Source organism: Brachypodium distachyon, chromosome 1 (assembly GCF_000005505.3).
Source record: "Brachypodium distachyon strain Bd21 chromosome 1, Brachypodium_distachyon_v3.0, whole genome shotgun sequence".
Lineage (NCBI taxonomy): Eukaryota > Viridiplantae > Streptophyta > Magnoliopsida > Poales > Poaceae > Brachypodium > Brachypodium distachyon.
The window spans coordinates 60,610,039-60,629,482 of record NC_016131.3 but is presented as its reverse complement, the minus strand read 5'-3'; the positions used below and the strand labels follow the sequence as shown (position 1 = coordinate 60,629,482).

The following is a 19,444-nucleotide window of genomic DNA, read 5'->3' as shown; positions in this document are numbered from 1 at the left end:
CAGGCGCCGGTGGGAAGCGTGCGCCCACAAAGGAGCTTATGTTTTGTTGATTTCGTTTGCAGAACTAAAAATCATATGAAATGTGATGTGTTCGTGCAAGTTGTGTTGTTTAACTAATTCGCGCCATGTTTGAATTCGAAAGTTCGGTTTGCGTTTTCGGTATCTGATCTGCGACGAACTGGGCGAAACTGAATTTTCGTTCTTCGGTAAACTGAATCACGAACTGTCACACGTGAGGGGGGGGTGTTAAAGTGTATAAGTAGATTGCCTAACCCTTTCCATCAGATTGGTCTTTTGGTTGCGTTGGCTAGCGCATGAAGCTCTTCATGGTATTAGAGCCAAGAGGTATCGAGTTCGAGACCCGGTTGCCGCAGTTAAATCGCGACGCACTTTCGATCCACGTTTAGGCCTGCGGGAGCCACACGTGAGGGTGAGTGTTGAAGTATAAGTGGATTGCCTTGTCCCTTCCATCAGATAGGTCTTTTGGTTGCGTTGGCTACCGCATGAAACTCTTCAGCTCTGAGTCAGGTAACTCTACCCCTAACAGTTTCTTACTCAAATTTGTTACTCTCATACCACGTTACTTGTTTCAGATTTGTACAAAATTATATTAAGTCAGTGACAAGTAATTCCGGTCGGAGGGAGTACGGTAGAACGAACTCGTGAGTGTCTTGCCTTGCAAGAGAACCCTTCGTGCTGCCGGTAGATGGCAGCGAGGCAAGAATGTATGCTAGAGAATCCTACTCAAGATCTTATAACAAATAAGCTAGCTTGAAAACGTCCCATCCTAAAACACGGATACTACAAAACAGGTCTCTTAAGGTCAGCCTATAAATAGGAGAAACGGAGAGTTCACTGCATTTGAAAAAAAAAAGGATCTACTGAGATGAGATGACGCAACACTTCCTGCTCACAAGTTACTGCATACAATCACATCGAGTTAAGACACGTGGAACCTGAAATTCCATCGTATAAATGCAACACCGGGCATCCAGATTCAACTAGGCAAGTTACACGCGTCTATCTAACAGAATTAAAGTTGCTTAGGCACAAAAGGATCAGTTCGAGCACTACATGCACACGAAAAACACAATCATTATGCACTCATAGTCCGGCACTTGGACCAAACAGATTTTGTAATTATAATACTGTACAACATTTCAGTTCCATGTATATTGTTAGTACCAAACACACAATCGGATCCATTTGGTTTCAATAATCTGTGGCATCAGAACTAAGAAAATACATGAAAATATCTGTTATGGTCTTGGGTGCACAAAGCAACAGAAGATAGGCATAAACATGAAGGCATTGGATAGATTATGTTATGAAGATTGAGAAAAAGAATAAATCAAGTCCTCCGTAGTTTGTATTCTGGTACGATGCAATGGGGTCTATTAGAAAGAGTCCACTTAAATAAGGAAGAATCCAATTAAACTATGAAAGTAGGGATACGGTTGCAGTCTTGAGTTTGAATTGAGATCCAACTAATGGATTAAGCTACTCGTCCTATATTAGGACTAGCATGTAACAGTTTTATGCAATCAATAATCAAAATTTCACGAAGCCTCGTAGCAACCACATCAAGGACGAGCCTGCTGCCAGATTGTTGACGGGGACTGCCCTATCGTGGTCTTCAGACCATTACCGTACCAATTTATCCCGTCGTCCATAATAATTTCGTATCAGAGCCAACTGCTGCCCCGCAATCTATGGCTTGCAGCAAGAGCTACGATCTCAGATGGCGAACACCATGATGGACCGACCTTCGCAGTTCAGCCACCTGGGGTTTTCATGGCTTGCAGCAAGGGCTACGATCTCAAGATGGCAAACACCATGATGGACCGACCTTCGCAGTTCAGTCACCTGGGATTTTCATGGCTTGCAGCAAGGGCTACGATCTCAAGATGGCAAACACCATGATGGACCGACCTTCGCAGTTCAGCCACCTGGGGTTTCCAACCTACAACGACCATGAACATCCACAAGCTTTGGAGCTGAAGGATCAAGTTAGCTGCCATATATAAAGGACTAGCCACATAACAGTTTTAAGCAATCGATCAATAATCATAAGTTTCCCAAAGCCTCATAGCCTCTCTAATCACATAACAGACGAGCCCTGCCACCAGATTGTTGAGTGCGAGTGCCCTATCTTGGACTTTCGAACCTTTACCATACCCAATTTACCCCGTTGTGGACCAAGTTCCATAACAAATATCACCAGCCAGGTAGAAGGTGTGAAAGAAACACCAACATAGAAGCTTATATGAATTAGCAAAATACTTAAAATGAATCTTATACATCACCTTGGGAGTGCATGGTCAGGTAGTTCGAGAAGTTGCTAGGAAAGAAGCCAATGCCATTAAAGATATTGTCCGATGGGAGAGCTTTGTCATCATCATAGCGAAGGATCTTCTTGTTTACCATGTCAAGTGTGACTATCCATGTCTTCTCCTGGCCATGCGGACAGGGCAAGTTGGACAACACGAAGTAGAGAATATGGGGGTCTTCCATGCTCACAAGTGGGAATTGTGGCACAAAATCTGGGAGCTCATCATCATAACCCTCCATTGCCCAGAGATCATCAGCTCTGATTACAACTTCGTCCACCCAATCCATATCATTGTTTTTCACCTTCAGTGTCCAGAAACTGATGGTGAAACCAGAGCACTGCCTACAGTTGTCACATGGGCGCTTACAGTTGGGGCATGACAATATGCCATCCCGGCGGCTGCGGACAACATTGACAAACTTCATGGTTTTGCCACTGTCAGTGACACATACAGTCCTGAACAACTTTGGAGATCCTATTGAAGGCACGTTGCCAGGAAACTGAAGGTACTGGAGGTCAGGGACCTTGTTGCAGACATTGCAAAACAGAACTCCTCGGTTGTAATCAGCCCAGCACAAGTAGGTAGTGAAAGGGACAACTTTGTGAGTTTCCCACCCGAGAATGTCCTGGAAGCGGACCTTGCCATCACGGCTCGCAGTCGGCGTTAGCTCCCACTGGCCACCACCGTTCGACGAGGAACGTATCCTGAAGAGCTCGGCTTCCAGCGGCGCCGCTTGGTTGTAAGCGGCGGTCCAGCAGTCGATCTTGAGCTCCGCCACCACGATGTCTTCTTCACCAGCAAGCAAGAGGCCGATGGAATTACTGTCCACCATGCGCCACTTGCCTCTCCAGGAAGCATCCACCCCCCCACCCTCCATGATCTCATCGTAGGTAGAGTAGCAGCGCGGGAGCAGAGAGAGCTTGGGGGCGGAGGAGGAGAAAGCTCTGTAGATGAAGTAGTCCATGGCGTAGAGATGAGTGAAAGGAAGCCCGTCGAAGTGGACCTCGATGCGGAAGAGGACGGTGTTGTCGTGGGCTGCCACAACGGTATCCCAAAAGGAGGGTTTCCGCTCCGCCGGGCCGTATATGCAGAGGTTGGATGACCCCGGCGGCGAGTGGAGATTGAAGGAGACGCGGACGGGCTCGCCATTGGTATCCTCTGCCACCGCAGATGCCTCGTCGTCAATGCGGAAGGAGCCGGGGTCATCGTAGAGAAAGATCTGGTCCATAAGCACCCAGCTAGGGATGGCAAGGGGCCGATTCGATTGGATTTCCATTAAGGATCACTGCTTCGGATCGGAGCGCGGAGAGATGTCGATCTAGGGTTTTCGTGGTGGAGGGCAACGAAGGGGAAAGGGAGAGGAGGGGAAGAGAAGGGCAAGAGCACATGGATATTTAGGTGTCGGGATCGGGACCTTTTTTTATTTTCGAGAAGGGTGTCGGGAGTCGGGACTGACGGTATCTCTCATAAGTGGCCATAGGAAGGACCGGGCTATTTCCGGGCCGGCTACTTTGAAAATTCCGGAAAATGGATCAAAATGGGTTTTTTCGGTATGTTGGCATTGGCGGCATTGGCCTAGTGGTTAGCAAGGGGAAGGGATGAGTGGGAGGCCGGGGGTTCGAATGATGGGAGCGGCATATTTTTTCGGATGCATTGCGTTTAAATTTTAGAAAAAGCTTGCTAAGCGGGCTGGCCCAACGGGCCTAGGAATGAGGCACAGGCGGAACCTCGGCGTCGGCCCGGCCAGAGGCTCCTATATACACATAAAAAGGCTGTGGGATGTATTTTTTTCATGGGCTTTTTTTAAGGCCCATCGGGATTTTCATGCCGGGCTGGCCCGATCTGTGCCTGGTGTTGTGCCTGGGCCGAGAGGCAGCCGTTTGGGGCAGGCCCGGCCCGGCACCTTTAAACTCGGGCTTTACCAAGCCGCGCCCCGACCAGGCCCATTTAACACGAGCCGGGCCGGGCCGGTTGGCGATCTATACTCTCCGTCAGTCTAGGCCTTTAGATTCCTGAGTTGGTCCAGGATACCGTATAATTTTTTTTCGAGAATATGCCTCATCCGGGCATATCATCCATAAAAGAAGGAGAACTGTAGAGCAGTTAGACCCGAAGGCCAGTGATTACAACAAAATTAGCCAGTGTCTCTCCACTCATCGCTCCCACTCGGCAGTGCCGCAAATCTCGAAAACCCTAACAACCCCGCCCTACGCCAAGCGTCACCCTCCAATTGGATGGCCCAGATGATAGCCTGGTGCTTGGGTTTCAACTTCTCAAAAACCACCTCATTCCGGTGCTTCCAAATCGACCAGCAAACGAGCGCCGCGGAAGTGGCGATCACCTTCTTGTCCTTTCGGGAAGCCTGGACATTCTGCCACCAGGAAGCCATGGTAGACTCTTGAGCAGGTATCCACCGGACCTCATTCCACCCCGAAAGAATCTGAAACCAAACGATCCTAGCAACCACACAAACGAAGAGGAGGTGGTCGATTGTTTCCTCCTCCTAATCGCAAAGAGGACAGTGCTCAGGGTGATCCAAGCCCCTTCTGCCAGATGTACCGCGAGGTTACCCAGACTGGGCTGCTTCTCACGACAGCTCCGTATCTCCGCAGTTCCACATGCTACAACCCACGAAACCCTAAATCCGATATAGTTTTTTGTGCTTCGCAAATCTAGTACCATGGGTACACACTGAGGCCTCCTTTGATTCAATGGATTTTATTAGGAATTTCTCTATTTTGGTCGTTTGATTCGTAGGATTGAATCTTATAGGAATTTTTTCAAAGGATTAATTTATTTGTACTACATTTCATATGAAAATTTTCATCCACTCCAACCTCTTGGTAGAATTCCTTTGGTGCAATCAAACAAACTTTGGAGCAAACAAAAATTCTATCGAAATCAAGTGGACATGACATTGCAATCCTCCATTTTTTCTGTTCCCATATTTTTCCAATCATGTGAATCAAAGAGGTGATACGTTCAATTACGACAGTAAGGGTGTGGGCAACAGAAGCTCGACAAGGAGCGCACACGTCTTCCTGATGGCGGTGGAGAAAGTCAGAAAGTCATGTATAGTGCGACTGCATGTTTCTCTCCATATGTTTGACGTTAGTGATGTGGGCACGGAGTTTATAGTTATTATGGTACGAGTTTGTCAAAGGTCATTGAGATCACCTACGGATGGGCTATCAAGTAAGTAGCTCGGCTAGCTCATTAAGGCTCGTAATCGTTAACACTTGACTCGTTAAACTCGTTATGCTTAACGAATTAAACCTCAAAATCAGCTCCATTCGTTAAGAGCTTGAGAGTGCTCGTTAATACTCGTCAGGAGACAACATATTTGCAGCAGTCTTAAAAAACATATTAGCAGCCATGAATCTCATTTTCATAATTTAAACAAGTAAAACGTATCTGGAAAGCACAATCAACACTTCAGCTAGCACAAATCACAAATAGGATAGGAGCAGATCGGCGTTGAAATGTCAAATGTGGATGAGTTGCCAAGAAGATGACGCGGTCAGGTCTGAGTCCTAGTCTTTTCTTTTTTGAGAACATCTGGTTTTATTGATCAATGAACAGAGTACAAAGGATCGAAAAAACTGAAATAGAACTTACAAGGAATATCACTGATAATACTAAAAGTTATATCACGATTTTTCGAAGTGAAAATCGCAAGATCCGTCATCTGCATCTTGATATCCCTCCATGCCTCTCGGATGAAACTGCAGAAGGCCAGACCTGCACAATGCAAGCCGGATTAACCTCGTAGGTTTTGAATAGCTGCGTGAGTCGCTCATCCCAAACGATGAGAGCTTAACATCGTTGAAGGCGCAGTGGAACCGCTGATTCATTGTCGAACTGACGAAGAAGAAGACCAAAATAAGAAAAAATACAAACCGCGAGATCCGCGAACTTCATGGAGTAAATCGTGTGAACTACGCCATAACAGGAATGGAACCGGAAGACCATTATTGCATACGCCGTCGTCTCCACCGTCAGGATGCCGTCAATAAGAAACACTGAGACCTCGTTAAAAAAGTACACAAACTAACTGCCAGATACTATTCCGAACTTTCCCTCGTCTTCAGATGGGAACCAGGAAGATCAGTAGATCACGGGCGGCTCTCAGCGGCGGCTAGGGTTCGTGTACATGTCTGAGTCCTAGTCATGTCGTGCAGTCAACTACTAGTCGTCAGGGCCTCAAGAAATTAGATGGGTTAGGCGCCGGAAGCCTGGGACGGCCTGCTACGAATATTATCAAGTTTATCGAGTTGCTTGTGAAACTCGATACCCTGCTGTTTAAACTCGTTACTCTTATCGAGCAGAAAACAAAGCTCGGCTCTGTTCATAAGGCAAACTAACGAAAGTTCGTTAGGCTTGTTGAGCTTTATAAGAGAATGTCTAGTGCTATCACCTTTTTAGGTGCTAGCAAAACATGGTACTCCTTCCGACACATATTAATCGTTGAAATATTACAAGTATCTAGATGTTTTTTAAACATAGATATATCCATATTTAGAAAAATTTGAGACAATTAATATAGATCGGAGGGGCACCTTTAAAGTATATTCAAATAATTTGAAATAAACTGGGAGAGTTCGTAAACATATGTGTCTACAGTATCAAATCTAAATTCATTATACAAAGAGAAAAACAAAGAAGACAAATGCGAACATGAATAGTGTTAGAATTTTTGTTTTTTTGCGACCAATTCACTTCTCGGTTTGGTTTTTTTCTATTTCTCTATGCATATAAAAGAGAGTTCTTCTACCAAGTACTACTTCCTCCGTCCCGAATTAACTGACATGGATTTATATAGATTCTTATACAAATCCACGTCGGTTAATTTGGGACCGAGGGAGTAGTATCTTGTATCTTACAGTTAAAAATGACTGCCTGGGTGTTTTTCTTTCTTGTGAATTGAACTGTCTTGATTTATTCAGTGGGAGGCTTTGACTTATTAAATCCGAAGTTGACAAGAGGGATTGTCTTAATTGTGTGACCAGAAGTCCGGACTTGTTCCACTAATTCAACCGGGTTAAATTTTGTTTTGAACTAATGACGGTGACTCAATCCAGTGGGAGAAAGGGGGACTGGATCCACTAAAAAATGATGTGACTTCTTATATGCAATTTAAATTTCATCTTCCTGGTTACCTGTAGGTGTACACTCTTGAGTGTTAAAATGATTCCCTGACGCTCAACAAGAACAGTTGATTGGCCTTTTATTTCTTTCAAAAAATATTGCCTTTTATGATGGTGATAAGCTTGGTTCAGCACTTAGCGCCGAAAAGTAGGTTGGATGGTTTTAAAACTCTAGCTCTCAATCTAGCTTGTAAAATTATATGAAATAATCCAGAGAACAATGAATACGCTTCCTTTAGTGGTGCCAAGATTCAGTTCTAAGATGTTCTAAATCAAACTCGTAATGTCCGCCAACATTCCGCTTTAGCTAACTCTTGAGAAAGATCGTCAAGATACCATGCATTATCATGATGTGACTAATAGAAACTTATCATTCTGCAACTTTCAGAACTTTAATTCCGAGGTATGCAAGTTGCCCCTGAAAAGGATGAAACGACATAGATGTTTGACTAATCTCCCACTAAGTGATCCCACATGCATGCAAAAAAAGAAGTGAGTAAAAATGAAAACAAAAAGGTTTAAGCTAAAAAACATTACTCCCTATGTTGGAAATATCTATATATTTGGATTTATCCCAAGTGAAACTTTGTCACTTTAACAAAGTTTGTTGAAAAAACAGTAATATACACAACACCAAACTAATATGACTACAATTATTATCAAATATATTTTAATATCATATTTGCTTGGTGTTGTCTATATGTTAGTTTTTTCCCCTACAAATTTGATCAAAGCAGATAAAGTTTGACTTAAAGTAATTTACAATTATATGCCTTAAGAAATGGAGGGAGTATTAAAAAGATAGTATAAATGTGCTCTTATGGAACCTGTGTAAAAAAAGTTTATTGACAAACTTATTTATTGTAGCTTTATCAGTGGTCTGTTATTGAAATTGTGATAATTTGTTCGAATTAAATTGACTCGGATATCTTTAAGATTATATAGGAGTATCTTTCCACGGTGGGATTTTTTAATTTTTTGTGTTGTAATAAGGCGCAAGTGGAATCGCGTTGGTGGAATAGTCATTTTTGGCAGCTTCCCTTAGCTTGGAAGGTCAGGTGTCTATGTATAAACAAAATGACAGGCATGTCATATGATAAATCTTTGGACATAGACATCCAATTTAGTACACAGAAACAAACACATCGATAATGAATTAATTAAAGACTTGGGACCACAAAGTTTCTTTATGGCATCATCATTTCGACCTCTTTAGTTTGAAAGATTATTATAAGTAAAAAGAACATTGTATCCGTTAGAATTTTTTTGTAGAACTTGTGTAGTTTGTAAAATTGAGGAACATAGATATTTTTCCTATGCATTTCTTTGCATACAGTTTTTAAAAGACAATGAACATTGAGCTTCATGATTAAAAAAATTATAACAATTATGAAATATGTGTTGTCTTTCAAATTTCTAGTTTGTAAACTACTGCAATCAAACAAAATTATTACATCAGTAATTACTAGCTTTGTTCTTAAATATAAGAAGTTCTAGCTTTGCTCTAAGTCAAACTTCTTAAGGTTTGACCAAATTTATAAAACTTACTAACATTTAAAATATTAAATGAACATACTATGAAAATATATATCCTGAATGTATTTAATAAACTAATTTAGAGCTGTAAATATGGTAGATTTCAGTATAAATTTGATCAAAGTTTACTTTTTTAACATATAAAACAAACAAAATTAAGAAATTTTTATATTTAGCAACGGTGAGTACCGCTGCATCTACGCAGAAGTTCCTTTATTAATCGTGCAAACCCAATTTGCTTCTGGTGGGCAAGTACATATACTCTTGATAAATTCGGTGTCGTCAGGCAGTTGCCCAGCACGCAGGCAGACTGGCAGAGGCAAACTAATGGCTCCATCCCCTGCATCACGGACTCACGGTATCCCTTCTTCCGTCTCTCGTTCGCGCATGCCGGTCATCTGTCATCACAACATTTTCTGACCGCCAGCAACTTGCACCGCTTGCTGCAACTTGCAATTTGCTGATGGATGCCGTTGGCCCGTTAGCAAGTAGAGGGAGCCAGATGCAGCTGCAACTCGTACTCAGAAAGCTAGATCCCTTAAATTATTGTCCGAAGGATTATTAATTCTCACTTTCCTTTTTCCTTTTTTCCCCCTTTTTTTTCCTTTTGTTTTGTGGAGCAATTCGCAGGGGTTCCCCGTGTGCGTGACTAATTGAGGCTCTCTTCACCACTACGGCGTTGCCAATTCCACTTTTTTCTTTATTTATTTATTTTATGTTTGTGATTTTATAATAGGAGTGGTTTTTATATTATTTAGTATTTCGTACTCTGTATCATTCTTTATAGTTCTTACAGTGTGTCACATTTTAATCAATTTAATAAAAAAAATTAGTCAATGTGTAGTAGATGCTAAATCAAAAAGTATAGGATCCGATGACTTAAAATCTTTGCACCGTTAATTTTAATTTTATATTTAAAAGGTGTTTTCAATGATATTTTCATGCTACATTACCTGCATGCATAACGTAGAAGAAGCACGGACTATATTACTATATCATGAATATGGAATACTAACAACTTTTCTAAAATCTTTTTTATTCCGAGCTTCCGCACCTTTGGCTACTCCTCATAGCCGGCCACATCCTGAATTTTCTATTCTAGTAAAATGATGTCCAGCCTGGACTAGAGGGTGGCGGGTACGTGACCTGACAGTGAAACCTGACCTGGACAAAAGATGAACAGTGCTTTCTCGTCAAAAACTCAACCCCTCAAATGAGAGGAGGGGCTCTCATATTTATAGGCTTGGGATGGCTTCAGTGCGAAGTTACAATTTTGCCCCTTGACAATTTATGGTTTTGCCACCAGACGCCACAGACGGCGCCTGGGTAGTTTCGTCTTTCGCACCAAGTATCCATGCCTCTTCTCATAGTGGCCCTGCGTTTGGATGAGGCCCGGCGCCGTACGGGCGCCACAACTCCTGTCGCGCCTCCGCCAAGACAGAACATACATATGCGAAATCGTGCCACCGCCACTGCATGCCTCTACCGGGCCATGCCGTCGCCGTGTCACGGCCTTGCCACGCCATGCCTCCGCAACGTCTTGGAATAAAAGCGTCTTTGCGCGCCACAGCCGCGTGGTGAGGGGAAACCCCTGTTGTACCATGGAGGGTTACATTGTCGTGCGTAATGAGTTGTAGAATCCGGGCCCGCTACGCCTAATAACCACTCTCTAGTCTCTAAGGATGGACACCAATCTTTCCACATGCACGTGCACCTATATACAATAATTGGGACATGTTCGTGTAAAATCATGCACACCATGATCTTGGACAGGCAACACTCTAACTGCCCTTTTTTTTTCTTCCAAAAGCGGAAGGAACGGCGACCGGAGTTTCTTTTCGATCGGTTAACTCGGGTAATTCAAACTTGCACCCAGCAGCATGGACTCCATTTTTCTTCCGAAAAAGAGAACATTCCCCGGTCTCTGCATCAATCGATGCACACAACCTTTGTATTACTGGCTAAATGCACGTGTGTTGCTACGGAATTAAAAGTATATGTATTACATGCATGAGTTGTTTTAGATATTTATGTGCTCATATTTTCCAACTTTATGCTAAATAAGAATTTTCTCATAGTATTAATTCATTTGAGAAAACAATTATCTCAAAAGTACTCATCAAACCAAATCAACTACAATCAAAAGATTTTGATACATATCTATATCACAATGAATTGTGTGGCAATCAAGTGATTATTTAACAAGCTAGGTAGTAGTCTTGATAGGGTGAATTGACAACCACCAACTTGAATATTTATGAATGTAAAGATAAAGATTTAAGACGCAGATAGTGTGGGTGACGAGAGAATGACCCTTCGAGTTCTCAATCTTCATATACCTGATACAGCCCAACAGGGGGTCCACACGAAGGCCCATCAAGTATATGCAGGTCGAGTCCCTCGAAGTGCGGTTCAAGCCAAAGAACGTAATCTTGCTATACCAGAATGTACTGATCTGATTGTAACCTTCCCGATTATCACACCCGAGACCTAGCCGCCAGTATATAAGGCTAGGAGGGGGGATCGGGAATGGCCATCCTCTACACAAACGCCAGATCTCATCTGCGCACCATAGCTTCAGAGCTTTCTTGTAACCTTGATCAATGCAATACACCAAAGCAGGACGTAGGGGTGTTACCTCCTCGAGGGCCGCGAACCTGGGTAAACCTTGTCCCCCCGTGTCCTTGTTAGTCGACGAGGTTGCTGGTGCACCCCGTGCTCTTCTTAGTCGAAAACCCTTGAGTTTGGGTATTGCCGAAGTGAAACTTCATCAGTGGGGATCTCAATTATTCAAACTCAAAATTCTAACAAGCTAGAAAAAACACGGTCATCCTAACTTATCGCCCTTGTGTCACCTCAGAACACATCGAAGAGACACCCTGAAGCAGCTTCGATAGACCTCACATCGTCGGTGTTCCTAGTATGGGCTCCACTTGAAACAAGACGAAGATTTTTTTTTAAATGCGAGTAGACGATTATTAAAATGTTCAAATTCCAAAACACATATGTACACTTTGATATCTTCCCTGGGAATGTAAACTTTCCGAACTTTCATAAAAAAAACAATTTTTGCTCTGCAGTAAAAACACAAGTTAGTGCTTATAGTTTGTTTTAAGCTCTTTTTTTTGCCCGGGAAGAATAGGTCGGCACACACTCACAGCTCACACTCAATTACCGGATATATTTCCATTTCCTACATTTTGAATTGCCCCCATGAGTAATGCTGCACTGCCAACCGGGAGGAGAGCAGATACCCTTATTAGGACGAGAGAGAGAGAGAGAGAGAACAAAGGGAAAATTGAATTCATAGGAAAAAATTTGGAGTGAAGCTTTCTGAGGTGTCCAACGTATGCCATTCCTTCTAGACTGACCTGTATTTTGCCACTGTTTTTTTTTCCATCTAAACTTTTATGTCCAAACTGCGGCTTCAATTTTTCTTTACTTGCACCTTCCGAATATACAATACAAGAAAATATGCATGTTAAACTTTGACCGATAATTAGAATATGTCTGTATACTCCTTAATAATGTTGCTTTAATATTTTTTCCATGGAACTATCCCATCAAGCTTGATATGAAACCCACCCCACCCCTTGGCAAGTACTCCTTCCGTTCATTTTTATAAGATGTTTTAACTTTGTCCTAACTCCTAAGTCAAACATTTTTAACTTTGATCAAATTTATGGAAAAATATATTAATATGTACCATATCAAATTTTGGGTGGAGTTTTTAGATACTATCCGGAAAAAAATGGTAATGACCAAAAATTCAGAAGGGTAAACATTAGTCACCACGCAAACAACCCCTAATTATGTTGAGACAATAGTTTATTTTTTGGTCCTTGTGATGTTGATCCAGTCACGGAGAGTTGTTGTGTATATATATTAGAACCTGCGCGGCTCAATGAATGTAAGGGCAAAAGTCTTGCCTTCGTTTGATACAAAAAATACTATATATAATGTGAGTCCTCTTCCACATCGATCTGCCCACTCACCACCAAACAAAAAGTGCCAATAGTTGACTCCGTCGGTCTTGAGACGACTTACATTACTTGTCGGTTGTATTCTCAGTATTTTCAAGCTAGCTAGCTTGGGAAACTCTACATGAAGGTTGTGAATTTTGTTTCCAAGATTGACATACTAACAGGTATTTGCCATGTCACAAAATTTGAACTACAAACTCAGCCACACAATGAGAAACAAAAAATGACGATGTTTATGTCAATAATATGAAATTCAAATTTAAAATCTGTTGTTAATGCATGCTATCTCAAGAAGTACTACTCTATTTACAACAGGATTTTTTTTTCCTTTTGGTGTATGCAGCTGGTTTCCAAATTTCATAGTTTCTAGGTGGTTTTGGGACGTGGGACAGTAGCTATGGCCTCCTGATTACGCGGTGCAGCATCTGCAGAGTGATCGGCAGCTCACCTTCATGATTAATTATTAGCTAGTCAAACGACTTTGACATACTCCCCTCCTGTTCTCGGTTGGCAGCTTACATGCAAGCAGACGCGCGTCAAGCTAGGCTGTAGTCTTTTTCTCGGTCCAAAAAGGAAACTGGATTTCAAAGGATGATCGACATTTTCTCCATCAGTTGACCTTTAGCCGGCCTCAACTAATGTACAGTTGCTCTGCAGGGCGGCGTCATGAATGATCAGGCTCCCGCGCCAACCATATATATAGTATATCAAGAAAAGCCTGCACCAAGAGTATCATCCGTTACTTGTTGTCAGGCCCTTATCTTCTTTCATTTATTTTCTCCATTCAACAAAAGATGTCTTAACTTTGACTAAATTTGAATGCATCTATACACTAAATCGATCATGTCTTGATACATTCAAATTTTAACAAATTTGAAATATCTTTTGTTGGATGGAGAGAGTATAAGATCTCTTTCATTTTGAAAAGATGATGAATGACCCGCCAGCAGTGGTTGCGGCGGCCGGACGTACGGTGCAAGGTGGAGATCGGCCTGCAGTCGTCCCACTGGATTGGTCGACGTGCAATATGTTAATAGCACATCTATCCATCTCACCTAAAAGACCGAGGAGAATTGGTATACTTAACACCCCTTCACATCCGACGTAGATGTGGAAAGAAAGAAAGAAACTCGCCCACGTCCGACGTGGGCGTGTGGATAATGACGGGAAAATACGGGGGATTGAGACTAAAAGTCGAGACCTTTGGCTTTGATAACATGTTGAGATACCCCATCTAACCATCTCACCTAAAAGACTGATCCGATAGGAATAGGAGATTTGATACGCTTAACACAGTACTAGAGGTGGAAATTCTTTTTTTTTGCGAGAAGGCCAAGGTCATATATTAAAATCAGCCAACCCTTACAGAACCATATTTAAAATAAAATAAAATCGCACAGAGGTTCTTATAGGTAAACGTCGTTGTCTTCCTTCTGCACTCGCCGGTGGTGCGCCGTGAGCGAAGCTCGATGCTGCCTCTGGACCTCCGAACCACGTCGGAGCCAGGAAACTGTTGTTGACGTAGCAGCCAGGAAGTCGCCCGTCGGAGCCAGAAGCCGCCGGCGATGGTGATCTGAGAGACAGACCACCGTTCCGGAGAAGAAGAAGAAGACGAAGAGAGCTGAATGACCATCCCAGATCCGGCCAGATGGATCCGAGAAGACCTGGCCGCACTAACTTCATGATAAGGTCGAAGCTGGCCGAGTCTCATCGATCGGGAAAGGAACCAATAAACACGACCTGCAAATCACAAACACAGAACCAGATCCACCACTCCAGAAGAGTAGCGACCAACCGTCCCGCCCTCCTGGACGCCACCGGCAGGATCGCCGTCGACGAGGTGGATGAGGAGTCAAAATTTTTTTATTATTAACCCGCACAATGCCACCATCACCACCATAGCTCGGCTGCCGGTTAAGCAAATCCTAATTTTATTTGAAGACATGCTAAAGGACTATACGTTAGAAGAAGCAGGAACGTCGTTCCCCGGCCGGCCGGGAGATGAGATCGATCTGTAGGCGACCGTGGGTGGCAGGCGAGGGCGACATGAGCCTTTCTCCTATCGGGGGTTACAGCACGTACGACGGAAATTAATGGCTGTTCCTAGAGGTGGAAATTCACGGCGGGGCGGGCGGGTGGCCGACGACGACGTCCTATTACCACGGATGTCGATCAGGGGGCCGTTGAATGACATAGCCAACTACTCCCCCGTCCCCCGTACTACCTAGCAAGGCATCGCGAGCACATGTCATCTCCATCAAATTAAGTTCACTCCTTTTCAATTCTATTAGGCTCATTTTCTTCTATTCTGCAGGTACCCTATACGGACGGCTAGACGGAACGATCATCCTCGCTCGCAGCTGATACCTAATCTAGTCTATACTTACTGCCCCGCCTTAATTATATATTCCGCTCTAGTGGTCTGGAGTGCCACTGCCACGAAATGTTAACATACTTACTCATCAACGACTATTATACGCTGGTCTGTCTCGCGAGACCAATGGTTGAATTAAACCGACCGAAAATGACGCAACGCAACACTGTGGTTCCTATACGTAGGTTTCTTTTGCCCGCCGCCGCACCTCGATCCGCTCCGCCACGGCCTCCTAGACCCCGGCGACCTGCGCAGAAGCTCCGCCTGCCCCCGCTCCGCGCCCTTGCCCTCGCGCCGCCTCCGCTGCCCCCGCCGGAGACCGGCTGCGCCCCGCGCCCCTGCGCCGCCTCTGCCTGGCCCCGCCCGCTGGAGACCGGCCGCGCCCTGCGCCGCCTCCGCCTGCCTCGGCCCGCCGCCGGCGCCCCACCCCTGCCCGGCGCGCCTCCGCCTGCCCCGCCCGCCGGCGGCGACTCGCCCCCGCCCCGGCCTACCTCTGCCTGCCCCAGCCCGCCGCCGGCGACCGGCAAGCCAAACGCCGCTGCCGGCGACCTGCCCCAGCAAGGCTGGCCATTCTTTTTTTTTTAATGTGATTTGGAGTTGGATGAAAATGCAAACTAAGATCACGACTTACTAGTGGGCCATAGTGTCCAATCCGGGTGATTTGGATCTTCTGAAACAATTAGCTTCAAAATCTGTGGTTTTATGTTACAAACCCAAAAACTCGTGTCTCCATGAAACACTAGACTCAAAACCTCTGGTTTTTTGAAAAGTACTCTAAAAAGTGAATAGAAGAGTTTGTACGTACGTGTGACCCCTCTCCTGACTGCTACGATTCTGTTTGGTCCATTTGTGTGGAACGCAAGGAATGACGTATGCAACATCATGTTGGCCCCACATGTTTGTACATATATATACACACCGGCCTCTTTTATTTAGAAAATATCTTTACTACCACGGTTTCGATATTTCTAAGGTGGCTAGGAAATAACTATCTCTAAGTCAATGGTACTCTCCTCAATGCATAATAAGTGTTTTTGATTTACTACAAAGTTAGTACATTTCTTTATTAGATTCAAGACACTTATTATGGATCGAAGGGAGTAACAAACATCCGATACAATTACTATGATGCTTGCAAGATTTAAGAGTACAAATGATGAGAAATCTTAATCAGATGGATGGCTACGATAGACTGAGAAAATAAACACTCCTTTAGTACTAATAGTAATAGATTTTCCAAAAATAAAACAAAGTTCAGAAGAACACATTCCTTATTACGTACAAAAACGTACTCCACCCTGTATTAAAGTGTTTCTCGCTGTGTTATTCCGGTGGACACTTATGAATCCGGCGTGGATGTCTGTCAAGGATCGTCTTTAAAACCTGCTTCAATCTTGTCTGGTAAACGACCTGCCGAACCCCCCTCGGTGGCAGGTTCGGATATCCATGCATGCCTCCGTTTGGTTGAGATCATGAACTGTAATGGAATGTAATGGTTTTAAAAGTTGAGATGATTACTGTGTTTGGTTCTTATAACACAGATAAGTGAAATGGAACCATATGGTTCCTTAAAAAGAAATATTCTCTCAATATGCTTAACCATCTCATTTCTCAAAAATGTAGGAATGAGTTGGTTCCAAGTAGAACCAGTGATCTAAGTGTTTGGTTTTTAGGATATAGAAAAGTAGAACCGTTTCATTACATTCCATTTCTATAAGAATAGAATTGTTCCGTTCCATTCCACCTCGTTCTAGAACCAAACACTACCTAAAGGAGCGTCTAGGACTCAGGCACATCAGCCACCGGTGATTAGTGCATTTCTAGGCATAAAACAATGTCCAAACATACCAACCGCTTGCTTGCCTGGTCAAAAAACAAAGGGAAAATTGGCTACAAGACATCGTTATTTTCTGTACTTTGCCGAGACTCTCGCTGGAATGCGCATTTGCCAAGTACCATTACATTTTGTGGTCATTTGCCACAACACAGTGCCTGACCCAAAACGGAAAAATGTTGAATTTCTTTCTTTGGATGACGTGTTTTCCTTGGCAGGATGACGGTTTCACTACTACAAAACAGTGCATATGTGACGAGACATCAGTGACGGCCTTTCGCGCCTGTCACTGATGGCCGTCATCAGTGACGGGCCTACCAAGACCGTCACTGATGACACACCATCAGTTACGGTCGCGTGCTTGCCCGTCACTGATGACCCCTCATCAGTGACGGGCGCACACCACCCGTCACTGATGACCGCTCATCAGTGGCTGGCGTACCATGCCCGTTACTGATGACGGCTCATCAGTGACGGGTGCACAACATCTGTCACTGATGACCCCTCATCAGTGGCGGACGTACCACGCCCGTCACCGATGAAAAATTGCAAAAATCACAAAAAAACACATCGGTGGTGGGCTCTACATCTAGACCCGCCACTGATGACCTTGGAAACCTTTAAAAATTGAAAAAAGATCATAACTAATTCATAAAAGATCAGAAAAATGTGATTCTTTTTTATGAAGTATTATTATTTTTTGCTTATCATAGTGGAATAATAATATCATATGGTAACATTTGAAAAATGACATATGTAGTGCAATCTTGTTATTTCCTATACTTGGACTTTAGGTTTTAAACCAAATGACCAAAGTTTTGTTGATTTTTGACCATTTATATGTCAAAGTTCATGATAATGTATTCATTTTTTGCACAAAGGTGCATCTTCTGATGACAAATAACACTGCCAAGGATCTTTACAATGGTTTTAAATCCGATTTTCCATTTTTCAAATACAAAAAATTATATTTGGACCCATTAGTGACGGCTGTTACAGTTGTGCCCGCCACTGATGTTACTCTGGTCCAAACCTGAGGCCCAATCCACCTATTTTCCTATAAAAACTAACCCTAACCCGGTCACATGTATCTCTCTCCGTCCCTCCCTCTCTACAGCCGCCACCCCTCCACCTCCCCCATCTCCCCCGATCTCTTCTCTTTCCGCCATCGGCCCCTCCTCTCCGTCCGTCTCCCCCGACCACCTCCATCTCCCCCGATCTCCTCAACCTCTCCCTCTCTACCGCCGCCACCACTCCACCTCCCCAAGGTCTCTCTCTGTAGCGGGCCGGCGAGGCGCAGCCTGTACCCCGCCTCCTGCCGCAAGCACGGTCGTGCCCCCGCCACGAAGCCCGCCGGCAGCTGCTCGCCTCACTGCCCTTGCACCGGATCCGAAGAGGCCGCCGCCCCGGTACGCATCTCTCTGTCTCTCCCTCAATTCTTTCTAAAGTCTCTCTCTCTTTCCTAGCCGAATCTCTCTCTCACTTCTGAGATTCGTCTTTTCTGCAGAGCCACGTCGTCGGAGAACGGGAGATGAGGAAGCGGGAGAAGGGAGGAGGCGGCGCATGGCCCATGCTCGAGTTCCTCCGGCGGGAGAAGGGAGGAGGAGGCGATGGCCGGGACTTGCTAGGATTTGAGTTTTGTTCTAGTTTCTGTACTAGGGTTTCTATCAAAATTGTTGTTCAATCCGTGCTCTGTTTAATCCGTGCTCTGTGTTCATGCTTACCTATTTGTTGTGATTTGTTGCATCATTTGGTTAATTTGTTAGATTTGTGATTTGGAGAAGCAATGAACGTGAGGGCCGGGAGGGCCATTTCTATTTTTTATTTTATTTTTCCAAAACCTATATCATTGTCAGTTGTATTTTGTGCCCGCTACTAATGAGTTACGCATCACCAACGGGCAGGCCGCCCGTCACTGATGTGTGACACATCAGTGACATGAAGTTAGTGACGGGCAATTCGCCCGTTACTGATATGCTTTTTCGACCGTTACTGATAACCGTTTTTGTAGTAGTGTTTTGAACAGAAAAAAGAATTCTCTAATTGAAATTTGTCCCCAAAATGCAATACGTGGGTCAACTTTGGACATTATTTGATTACAAAATTGGTCACCATTTAGCATCAAATCATACCATAAACATTCACAAAATCGATATGTGCGGGCATATATTCTAGATTGAACGGTAATTTCTTTTGGAGAAAGTCAAACTTTTCATTTTAAGCCAGTCAGTGTGTTG

At 43.9% G+C, this 19,444-nt stretch overlaps 1 protein-coding gene across 1 annotated transcript; it reads right to left on the bottom strand.

Annotated features, from left to right (window-relative positions):
• Positions 1-1,998: 1,998 nt before the first annotated feature.
• Positions 1,999-3,694, bottom strand: LOC112269917. The gene has a single exon (XM_024457429.1). The coding sequence runs from the start codon at positions 3,607-3,609 to the stop codon at positions 2,296-2,298; it is 1,314 nt and encodes a 437-aa protein (XP_024313197.1). The 5' UTR covers positions 3,610-3,694; the 3' UTR covers positions 1,999-2,295.
• Between the last annotated feature and the right edge of the window lie 15,750 nt (positions 3,695-19,444).

Bases quoted from the DNA above. Each gene is read 5' to 3' on its own strand.
- LOC112269917 (XM_024457429.1), bottom strand. From the start codon at position 3,609: ATGGAAATCCAATCGAATCGGCCCCTTGCCATCCCTAGCTGGGTGCTT.